We start from the raw sequence: 12,467 nt of genomic DNA, 5'->3' as shown, positions 1-12,467 counted from the left end.
CAAATCCTTGCTCTAAATAACCCTGGGCAAGTTCCTGAGTCTCTTCATAAATAATGATACCTACTTCATGAACCTCTTCTAAAGATTAATGCTTTGCCTTTTTAAGCCAAAGATGTAAAAGAAATATTCAAACAAGAATGAGCCAAGTGTATTTTAAGAAAACTTGGTGACAGTTTTCAAACTCCCTGTAAAATTTTAATAAAGAAGATGCTAAAGATGTTTACTTTGAAAACACAGTTAATATCATTCAGTCCAAAAAATATAGAGCGTTTTAAGGAGTGGAATGTTAAAACATCAATTAAGTGTGCAACAGTAGAGTAGTGGGTAAGTGAATGGTAATACATTGTAGGAATGAGCATTGTTTTCAAGAGTGTAGATGATATTCTGATGGGTTATAACAAAACTAAGATACATATATCTTCCATTTCCTGTGATTAAACTTAAGTATTAAAATGTACAGGAAAACCAGAAGAAAAATATTAATCACATTTTTAGAAAAATATAACCTTTGAGTGATTTATTTCCTCTACCTATCAGTACCATGAGATTGTTTTATAATGAGGAAACTCTAACACAGTTAAAGCCTCTTGTTGCAAAACTTAACTTTGTAGAGAAAACAAACTTCAGTTTCCTTAATGCTTGGTTCTATTATTAACACAACCAGAGTAACAGACCATTCGTCTTAGACTTTTCAATTAGCTATTAGCCTTATATCTATTTTTCTGTCAACTGTCATAATTCAGTCTAACATGTTGACTGTGGATAAAAGAAGTAGAAAAAAATACTATTTTTAAAGCAGTTTTTTTCCTTTGTTTTAATGTTACAGATTTATTTGCGGTTCCTAGATTATCAAATGGAGCACTCAAATGAATGCAAGAGAAACTTTGTTGCAGTGTACGATGGAAGCAGTGCTATTGAAAATCTGAAGGCCAAGTTTTGCAGCACTGTGGCCAATGATGTAATGCTTAAAACAGGAGTTGGAGTGATAAGAATGTGGGCAGATGAAGGTAGTCGGCTTAGCAGATTTAGAATGCTGTTTACTTCCTTTGTGGAACGTAAGTAAATAATTCCTATAGCATTGAGATCTTTTACGTATTTTTCACTTGTTCATGTGACACTATTTTTACTATTTTTCACTTGTTCATGCGGCATTTACTTTTGAAAGTGTGTAGAAATGATTATCTCAGTCCCTATTCTCAAGAAATAGACCATTATGGGTAAAAATACTATGTTCATATATAAATTACAACACTATCTCACTATAAAGTTGTAAAAACTATAGGGATTGCAGAAAGTATAGACTTTCCTTTCTCTCAAGAAAAATCTCAGTAGCCAAACTATGGAACCAACCTAGGTAGGTGTCCATCAGTTGATGAATGGATAAAGAAAATGTAGTATTTATACACAATTAAGTTTTATGCAGCTGTAAAGAAGAATGACATTATGTCATTTGCTTGAAAATGGATGAAACTTGAGAACATTGTGTTAAATTTCTTTAACATTATGTTAAATGAAATATGCCACAAGTAGAAGTTTTCTTTCATATGTGGAAGCCACAGAGGAAAAAGGAAGAGAAAAGTAGGGTTGGGGGAGATAAAATCTCATGAAAATCTAAGGGAAATCAGAAGAGTAGAGGAAAGAGACCAGGGGAAGGAAGGAGGGCAGGGAAAGAGCAAATACTGGGGAGTGATGTTGGCCAAATTATTGTTATATTGTGTGCATGCACAAATATATAACATCCCACTGTTATGCACAACTACAATGCACCAATTAAAAATATGGAAAGAAAAAAAGACTTGAACTTTAAAAATAATTGTCAGTAGAATTAATTCAGCTTAGGAACTACTTATGATCTATCAAAGACCCTGGTCATCAAAGATTCAGATATGGTGTTAATGTTTTCTTTTATTATTTTTAAGAGCTTTATAGTTAAACACAATGATTGGGTTAACCCCTGCAATCTCATACATGCATGGAAATCAGTATCAGTTCATGGTCCCCCTTATCCTTCCCGCTCTCCCATTCACCCTCTTCTCTAATAGATTTCCTTTTGTTCATCAATTAATTTGTATTTGATTGGTTCTTCTTTTTTTTTTTAAAGAGAGAGAGGGAGAGAGAGAGAGAGAGAGAATTTTAATATTTATTTTTTAGTATTTAGCGGACACAACATCTTTGTTTGTATGTGGTGCTGAGTATCGAACCTGGGCCACACGCATGCCAGGCGAGCACACTACCGCTTGAGCCACATCCCCAGCCCTTGATTGGTTCTTTATGTTACCTTTCTTCCCCTTTTCCTTTATTTTACTCAAGCTTCTGTATCTGAGAGAAAATATTTGACCTTTGAGTTTCTGAGTTTGGCTAATTTCACTTAGCATGATGTTCTCCATTTCCATCCATTTATCAGCAAATGCCATATTTTCATTCTTTTTTATGGCTGAGAAAACACCATTTTGTATGAGTATCACAATTTCTTAATCCATTCATTTATTGACAGGCAACTGGGTTGATTCCATAATTTAGCTATTGCAAACTGTGCTGCTGTAAACATTGCTGTGGCTGTGTCACTGTAGTATACCAATTTTAGATCTTTGGGGAAAATACCCTGGAGTGGGATAGCTGGGTTACATGGTGGTTCCATCCCTAGTTTTTTGAGGAATCTCCATACTACTTTCCAGATTGGTTGTAGTAGTCTATAGTCCTACCAGTATGTACAAGTGTACCTTTTTCCCCACAATCTCATCAGCATTTTCTACTGTTTATATTTTTGTTCATTGCCATTCTAACTGGAGTGAAATGAAATCTTAGTGTGGTTTTGATTTGCACTTCCTTGATTGCAGGAGATGTTGAGTATTTTCTCATATATTTATTGGCCATATATTTGTGTTTCTTTTGAGAAGTTTCTTTTTAGTTCTTTGACTCATGTATTGATTGGGTTATTTGATTTTGTTGTTGTTGTTGTTGGTAAGTATTTTGAGTTCTTTGTATATTCTGGATATTAATCCCCTATTGGAGCAGTAGCTGGCTAAGATTTTCTCCTGATCTGAAGGCTTTTTCTTCCCATTCTTAATTATTTCCTTTGTTGTGCAGAAGCTTTTCAGTCTGGCATCCCACTTGTTGATTCATGATTTTATTTCTTATACTTTGTGGTTCTATATATTGGAGTACTGACCCTATGTTTTCTTCTAAAGTTGTAAAATTTCTGGTCTAATTTCCATGTCTTTGATCCAGTTCAGTTTGTGAGTTTTGCGCAGAGTAAGAAGGGTCTAATTTCATTTTGCTACATACAGCTATTGGTTTTCCTAGCTCCCCTTGTTAAAAATGCTGTCTTTTCTCCAAGATATATTTTGACACCATTGCAAATATCAGACAGCCATAGGTATGTGGATTTGTCTGTGTGTCTTCTATTCCATTCAGTGTCATGTCTGTTTGGATACCAATACCATGCTGTTTTTTTTCCTATAGCTCTGTGGTATAATTTCAAATCAGGTATTGTGATGCCTCCTACTTCACTTTTCTTGCTTAGTATTGCTTTGGATATTCTTGATCTCTTCCAAATGAATTTGAGAATTGTTTTTTCTAATTGTATGAAAATATGTCATTGGTATTTTGATGGGGATTGCATTGAATTTGTATATTGCTTTTGGTAGTATGCCCATTTTGACAATATTAATTCTGCCTGTCCAAGAACATAGGATGTCTTTCCATCTTCTAAGGTCTTTTCAATTTCTTTCTTCAGCATTGTATAGTTTTCATTGTAGAGCTCTTTTACCTCCTTGGTTAGATTAATTCCCAAGTATTTAAAGTTTTTAGAGGTTTTTGTGAATGATTTCTTCCTCTGCTAAATCATTGTTGAATTATTGGAAAGCTATTGATCTTGTATCTTGCTTGTTTGCTAATAAACTCATTTATAAGCTCTGAAGTCTTCTGGCAGAGTTTTTTAAGTTTCCTTGTGTTTAAGTCAGCTTTTTAACTGCTGTGACTAAAGGATCTGACCAACACAACTGTAGGGGAGGAAAAGTTTATTTGAGGACTCATGGTTTCAGAGGTCTTAGTTCAGAGAAAGCTGACTTCATTCCTCGGGGCTCAATGTGAGGCTGAACATCATGGCAGGAGAGGGTGGTGGAATAAAGCAGCTCACATCATAGTGATCACGAAGCAGAGATCACAAATATATACGCCAAAACCACATCCCAATTCCCACCTCCTCCAGCCACACCCTACCACCTCAGTTAATCCCATTCAGGATTAACTCACTGATTAGGATAAGGCTATAACCCAATCATTTCTCCTCCAAACCTTCTTACATTGTCTCACGTGAGCTTTCCAAAGACACTACATCTGAACCATAATACCTAGATATAGGATCATGTTTTTGGCAAACAGAGACAGTTTGACTTCTTTTCCTATTTGTATCCCCTTGATTTCCTTTTTTTTTGCCTGTTCACTCTGGCCAGTGTTTTGAGGACCATATTGAATAGGAGTGACAAGAGCAGACACCTTGTCTTGCTCCTGAATTTAAAGGAAATGCTTTTAGTTCTTCTCCATTTAGTATCATGTTGGCTTTGGCTTTGTCATAAATGGCCTTTACAATGTTAAGGTGGTAGGTTCATTGAGTCCCTAGCTTCTCCAGCATTTTTAACATGAATAAGTGTTGGATTTTATCAGAGGCATTTTCTGCATCTGTTGAGATGATGTGTGATTTTTGTCCTTAATTCTGCTTAAGTTATGAATTACATTTGATGAATTACATTTATTGATGTATATGTTGAACCAACCTTGCATTTCTAAAATGAAACACACTTGGTCATTTTTTTATATTTATTTAGTTGTAGATGAACACACAGTATCTTTATTTTTATGTAGTGCTGAGGATCAAACCAGTGCCTCACACATGTGAGGCAAGCACTTCACCACTGAGCTACAGCCCCAGCCCCACATTTGGTCATTTTGATGTGTACTGAATGGGGTTTGTTAACATTTTCTTAAAGATTTTTGCACCTGCATTCATTAGGTTATTGGTTTGTAGTTTTCTTTCGTTGCTGTGTCTTTGTCTGATTTTTGTATTAGGGTTATACTGACTGGCTTCATAAAGTGTTCATTTGCTTTGAATTTTGTGGAATAATTTAAGAAAAACTGATGTTCATTCTTCTGTAAAGGTCTGGAAGAACTCAGCTGAGAGTTTATCAGATCCCGGGCTTTTCTTTTTTGGAAAGCTTTTAATTGATGTTTCAATTTCATTACTTGATATTGGTCTGTTTAGGTTTTCTATATCTTCCTGATTCCTTTTGGGCAGCTCATATATGTGTTGAAATTTGTCAGTGTCTTCCAGATTTTCCAATTTATTGGAATATAAAATTTTTTAAATAGTTTCTGATAATCTTCTGGATTTCAGAGGGGTCTGGTCATATCTCCTTTTGTCATCTCTGATCTTATTGATTTGCATCTTCCCACTCTTTCTTTTGGTTAGTGTGGCTAAGTGTCAATCTTATTTATCTTTTCAAAGAATCAACTCTTCATTGTACTGTTTTCTTATTCTCAATTTCATTAATTCTGACTCTCATCTTAATTATTTCCTGTCTTCTACTGGTTTGGGGATTATTCATTCTTCTTCTAAGGTCTTGAAATGGAGCATAAGCTTATTTGAGATCTCTCTGATTTTTTAACTTTAGGCACTCAGTGCTACAGGTTTTACTGTTAGAATAGCTTTCATACTGTCCCAGAGATTTTTGATATGTTTCTCACCTTTTGTTTCTAAGAATTTCTTGATTTCTATTCTCATTTCTTCTTTCATCCATTCTTCATTTAAGAAAGTATTGTTCATGTGCTTATGTGGTTTCTATTATTTTTACTGTTGATTTCTAGCTTCATTCCATTATAGGACACATGGGTTCATATCAGGGTTTTATTGTTGTTATATTTGCTAAGATTTGCTTTGTGGCCTACAGTATATTCTATTTTGTAAAAAGTTCCATGCACAGTTGCAAGGGTAAGTTCAGCTGTTTAGGGGTGGAATATCCTGTAGATATCTGATAGGTTAATTTAATTTGTAGTGTTGTTTATGTTGGAGATATCTTTATTGATTTTATGTTTTGATGACCTGTTGATGATAAGGGTGTATTGAAATCATTCAGTAGTATTGTGTTGGAGTCCATGTGGGATTTAATGTATAGGCGTTTATTATCATTATATCGTTTTTTGGATTGTTCCTTTTACTAGGATGTACTGACCTTCTTTGTCTCTTCTGATTAATTTTTGCTTGAAATCTGCTTTGTCAAATATGAGTATAGCTACTCCTACTTGGTTGTTGTTTTTTTGGTTGTGGTTTTTTTTTTTTTTTTTTTTTTTGCACCATATGCCTGAAATATTTTTCGCCACTCTTTTATCTTCTGCCTGTGGATGTCTTTGCCTATGAGTCTCTTGTAAAACAGTTTTTAATTAAAATCTATTTTTGTCTGAGAATTATATCAGTACTTCCTGTTTTAATAGCTATTTGTGTGGAATCTTTTTCCATACTTCCGCTCATTTGTATCTTTAGATCCAAAGTGATCTTACAGATAGCAGATAATTGGACCTTGTTTTGGGGAGGATGTGGATACCAGGGAATGAACACTGAGTCGCATCCCCAGCCCTATTTTGTATTTTGTTTAGAGCCAGGCTCTCACCTAGTTGCTTAGCACCTCGCTTTTGCTGCAGCTGGCTTTGAATTCACCACCCTCCTGCCTCAGCCTCCTGAGCCGCTCGGATTGCAGGCATGCACCACTGCACCTGACTTGGACCTTATTTTTTGAATTCCTTCTACCAATCTCTGTATTACTATTGGAGAGTTTAATTCATTACATTATAAATAATTACCAACAAGGAAGGATTGGTACAATTTGCCATTTGTTCTATATGTCCTAGAAGGCAGTCATCTATTACTGCCTTTTTGAAATGAAGTTTTGATTCCCTTTTCACTTCCTTTTGTACATATTCTGTCAATAAGTTCCTTGTGGTTACTATGTAGATCATATCTTTTTATAAATTGCTTTTATTTTTAAAAGTTGGCCGTACTATTTGGAAATCTTTTTAAATTAAAGGTTATTATAGCTCATGTACAAACAATTGGCTTAGGAGTGGAGAAAAGTAGATGGGGCGGGGTGGAGGGTGTAGCTCCATGGCAGCCCTGGGTTCAGTCCCCAGCATCACAAAACAAAATTTAATCTGGAGAAATTCTGAGGATAGATTTTGGAATTTATCCTTTAGATTCCTGATAATTCAGATGAGTAAATCTCCACCATGAAAAATTGGTTCTGCTATATTTCTTTGCCTTATTATCTCCTAAAAATTCAAGTGCTGTGTCAATACTCTCTAATATTTATTTTACTTATCATAAGAGCAAGTCATATTACATTATATTTTTATTTTAGTACAGTGAATTGCTTTCATCTCATAGTAGCTTAGATTTGATTAAAGTGCTGATTAAACCATCTTTTCTAGACATTTTATATGTATGTGTAAAATGAAGGGGAGCTGACAACCTCTTTGTTCCTGGCCTCCATCTGCATTGTTTATATGACTTGTCTGCATATCACAGAATATAGGAAGGTGGAGGAAATTTATCTTGCTAGGAAATTGCGAGAATGGAACATGGAACGTCAGGTGAACAGCTGGGGTGTCTCTCCATTACTCCAGGTTCTCATCTTTACTTGTCCAGTGCTGTGCTAGGCACCAAAGATACAGATCCATTAAGGTTGATCTCTACTCTAAAGGAACTCAAAAGTATAGGGACAGTTTTGAAATCCAGGACTTAGGAGTCCTGGGACAGAATCCAACATAGACCAACTTGAGAAAAGGGGAATTTAAGGAACCAGCCTAGATGTCCATCAGCAGATGAATGGATTTTTTAAAATGTGGCATACTTACACAACAGAATTCTATCCAGTCATAAAGAAAAATTAAATTATATCATTTTCAGGAAAATGGATGGAATTAGAGACCATTGTGTTAAATAAGTCAAACTCAGAAGGTTAAGGGCCATATCCTTTCTCTTATATGTGGAAACTAGAGAGGAAAAAGAAAAAGAAAGTTGGGAGACCATCTCCTAAAAATCAAAGGGAGACTATTATAGGAAAGGAACCAAGGAGTGGGAGGAAGGGGTGAAGTGCTGGAAATTGATATTAGTCAAATTGTATTGTTATATTCTGTGCATGTACAAATATGTAACAACAAATTACATCATTATGTACAGCTCTAATGAGCCAAAAGAGAAAAAAATGCAATTAGGAAAAAAAGAAGAAAAGAGGAGTTTATAAGAAGACTCATAAAACATTGTACATTATATTTTGACAAGAATCAACTTTCCAAAATGCCATCATTTTTTACTTGTTTTTCATTATATTTGGATCTGGAATGTCCCCCACAAGCTCAGGATTGGCCCCCAATATAGCAATGTCCAGAAGTGGGATTTTGAGGAAATAATTGGATCATGAAGGCTCTAACATCATCAGTGGACTAATAATCTGAATGGACTATTAGGAGCTGGTGGAAACTGTGAACCGGGGTCGGGGGGGGGGGGGTATGGTTGGACAAAGTATGTCACTGGAGGCCTGCTCTTGGGGACTATATTTTGTCCTTGCCCCTTCCTTCTCTCCCTCTCTTCTCCTTTTCTCCTTTCCTCCTTTTCTTGTCTCCTTCTCTCCCTCTCTTCCTCTTTTTTCCTCTCTTCTTCCCTCTTCCTCTCTGCTTTTCAACTTCCATATCCTTCCACCATAATATTCTGTCTCACCTCAGGCCTAGAGCAATGAAGGTGGCCAACCGTGGACTAAAAACTTAAACCAGACTACACCTTCCCTTCTCCAAGTTGTTGAGTGAGGTATTTAGGTCCCAGTGATAAAAAAAACACACAGTTTTAAATGGCCCTTGACTTTAGTTCAGGGATAGGCAAGGTTGATTAGCTTCTCTGATGGCCCCTTTCCTCAGATTCATCTCCTGTGTGAAGAAAATTACCATTTAAAGACACATTTAAACTGCCCAGGTATAGTTGAGTGTGTATGTTCATTTCACATATATTCTAAAAATAAGTATTATATCTTACCTAAGATTATGCTCATGAAACAGAATTTTACCTTTTATACCCTGGCTGATAAATATGGTGCAGTGATAAGCAGTACAGTTTGTAAAAATTCCAAGTTTATAAGTACAAAGGTGTAATAGTAAGATATTATCAGATATTTTTCTTGAGAAATTCAAAAACTTATTTCCTTTACATATAATTTCAAGATATTATTTTATGATATAGATTCTATGTTAAAAATCATGATTGATATTTATCCAGGCTATATTATGGCCATACTCTTAAAATTCTTTAAAGAATTTTAAAGAGGTTGGCACCAAATGGTTAGGTTATGAAGCCAATTTGGCCAACCAGTTTTCTAATAAAACTTTCCATTCACTTAACATTTATCATTCAAGGTAGTGTCTTTGTTGCTGTGAAGTATAGGAATGGATAAAGTAGTTTCTGTCCTGAAAGATCTTACAGTCACTTAGTTGAGGTGACATACATGCAAATAATGACAATGCAGACTTTTTTACCATTTAAAAATTTTTTGTGGGCTGGCATTGTGGCTCAGTGGTAGAGCATTTGTCTAGCATGGGCGGGACCCGACTTTGATCCTCAGCACCACATAAAAATAAAGGCATTGTGTTGTGTCCATCTACACCTAAAAAATAAATATTAAAAAAATCATACTTTTTTAGTTATACATGACAGTAGAATGTATTTTTTAAAATACTTTTAGTTGTAGATGTGCACAATACCTTTATTTTATATATTTATTTTTATGTGGTGCTGAAGATCAAACCTAGTACCTTACACATAGTAGGCAAGCGCTCTGCCACTGAGCCACAGCCCCAGCCCCAGTAGAATGTATTTTGACATATCATACACAAAGGGAATATAACTTCCCATTCTTGAGGTTGTACATGATGTGGAGTTACACTGGTCATGTATTCATATATGAACATAGGAATGTTGTATCCAATTCATTCTACTGTCTTTCCCACTCCCATCCCACCTCCCTTCACCCGTCCTGTCCCGTGCCCCCCACCCCAATCCAGTGAATATCTTCCCCTCCCTCTGCCCCACCTATTGGGAGTCAGCATCTGCATATCAGAGAGAACATTTGGCCTTTGGTTTTTTGAGATTGGCTTATTTCATTTATCATGATAGTCTCCAGTTCCATCCATTTACTGGCAAATGCCATAATTTCATTTTTCTTTATGGCTCAGTAATATTCCATTGTGTATATATACCATAGTTTCTTTATCTATTCATCTATTGAAGGGCACCTAGGTTGGTTCAATAGCTTAGCTGCTGTGAGTTGAACTGCTGTAAACATTGATTTGCCTGTGTCACTATAGGATGCTCATTTTAAATCCTTTGGGTATATGCGGAGGAGTGGGATACCTGGGTCAAATGGTGGTTCCATTCCAAGTTTAATGAGGAATCTCCATATTGCCTTCCAGAGTGATTGCAGCAATTTTCATTCCAACAGCAATGTATCAGTGAATCTTGTTCCCCACATTTTCCTTGCCAGCATTTATTGTTACTAGTATTCTTGATAGTTGCCATTCAGACTTGACTGAGATGAAATCTCAGTGTAGTTGGAATTTGTATTTCTCTAACTGCTGGAGATATTGAACATTTTTTCATATATTTGTTGGCAGATCATATTTCTTCATCATCTGTTCGGTTCCTTAGCCCATTTATTGATTGGGTTATTTGTTTTTTTGGTATTAAGTTCTTTGAGTTCTTTATATGTCGTAGAGATTAATGTTCTATATGGGGTGCAGGTGACAAAGATTTTCTCCCATTCTGTAGGCTCTCTCGTCTCATTCTTGATTGTTTCCTTTATTGTGAAGAAGCTTTTTAGTTGGATAACCATCCCGTTTATTGATTCTTAATTTTACTTGTAAAATTTTTCTTCTTTAGGAGTCTTGTTGAGGAAGTCGGTTCCTAAGCCAACATGGTAGAAAGTTGGGCCTACTTTTTCTTCTAGCAGGCACAGGGTCTCTGGTTTAATGCCTAGGTCCTTAATCCACTTAGAGTTGAGTTTTGTGCAAGGTGAGAGATAGGAGTTTAATTTTATATTGCTGCATACGGATTTGACAAAGACAATTTGAGACATGTGACACAGTGCTTTCCTGTTAAATAGCCCCATTACTTCAGGCAGGTGGCATCGGTTATGGAGCAAGTGGCCCTTGAATGTAGGTTCTTTGAGTTTATTCTTGAAAGTAGATATACTTTAGAAGGTAAAAACATTAATTGATGTTGTTAATTCTAAATAGAAACCATAGAATGTACATAGGCATTGAACCAGAGCTAATTCAGATCATAAGTAGTGTTATAGAAGAAAAATGAGCCAGGTAATGTCATTTAAAGCTACAATGTAAATGCTTTGAAATTAAAGATTAAATTTAGACTTTATAGATATCTGGGAATTTTGTACTGCAAAATAACATAATCAGGGTTAGGTTAGGTTAGGTTGTGGCTCAGTGGTGGAACACTTGTGGGTTCTATCCTCAGCATCAGATAAATTAAATAAAGGTATTGCATTTATCTACAAATTTTAAAAAGTATTAAAAAATAACAATCAAAGCTGTGCTTTACATGATGCATGGAGACTCGTTAGAAGTTACTTCTGTAGTCAAGGTAGGAAGTCATGAAGGTCTGAAGAAAGCTGGAACATTGAGAATAAAGAAGAGTTACAGAGACAGAGTCAACATGATTTGATGACCAATGAAGAGTGAAAGGACAGCAAAAGTGAGTCAATAGATACTTACCACTTTTTGTTGGCTGTCTTGGAAAGTAAAAACTGAGCAGATAAAAGGGCGCAGGGTTCTGTTGTTTGGACATTGTGAGTTCCTCGGCCAGTTACAGATGTCTGGAATCAGCCGTGGTATTTGCCATGAGCTAATTGTGCTACTGCTGCTTTTTGTACGGTGGATATAATCTGAGTTTATTTCTGAAAATATGTTTTTAATTTGATAACTTTCAAAATTAAAAAATATAAAGCAGCTGTACAGAGGTTATTTCTCTAGTTCAGATAGGTACAAATCAGTGCTTTATACAAAGACAAATTTAACAAAATCTTTTAGCCTTCTTACTTTTCTCCTTAGTTTATTTATTACTCCAGACAACTCTATCTTTGCTGTTCAGTGTACTGTCTGTCCTTTAGCCACATGTAGCTAGCTGTTGAGCTCTTGTAATGTGACCAATATAAATAGGTATTGCTACAATTATAAAAATATATCCTAGATTTCAAAGATTTGGAATGAAGTAAAGTATGTAAAGTATCACATTAATGATACTTTGATTTATTACATGTTAAAATGAAAATATTTTGAACACTGTTTCAAAGCTTCCCAATACCATATATTTGTACTCACAGCTCAGAATGATTAGAGAAATGATGTATAATAGGTCTTCA

At 35.4% G+C, this 12,467-nt stretch overlaps 1 protein-coding gene across 2 annotated transcripts in view; it reads left to right on the top strand.

Annotated features, from left to right (window-relative positions):
- The window catches only part of NETO2 (neuropilin and tolloid like 2), a 67,076-nt gene that overhangs the window by 35,493 nt on the left and 19,116 nt on the right, over window positions 1-12,467 (top strand). For both annotated transcript variants that reach the window (XM_081274693.1, XM_081274692.1), the window contains exon 7: window positions 827-1,055. In XM_081274693.1, the coding sequence (XP_081130819.1) occupies window positions 827-1,055 (229 nt within the window). The remainder of the gene's footprint in view (window positions 1-826; window positions 1,056-12,467) is intronic.

The sequence above is a fragment of the Spermophilus citellus genome (assembly GCF_964194105.1).
Source record: "Spermophilus citellus genome assembly, chromosome: 18".
Lineage (NCBI taxonomy): Eukaryota > Metazoa > Chordata > Mammalia > Rodentia > Sciuridae > Spermophilus > Spermophilus citellus.
Note: the sequence above shows the minus strand (reverse complement) of the source record. Positions and strands in the feature narration are given on the sequence as shown.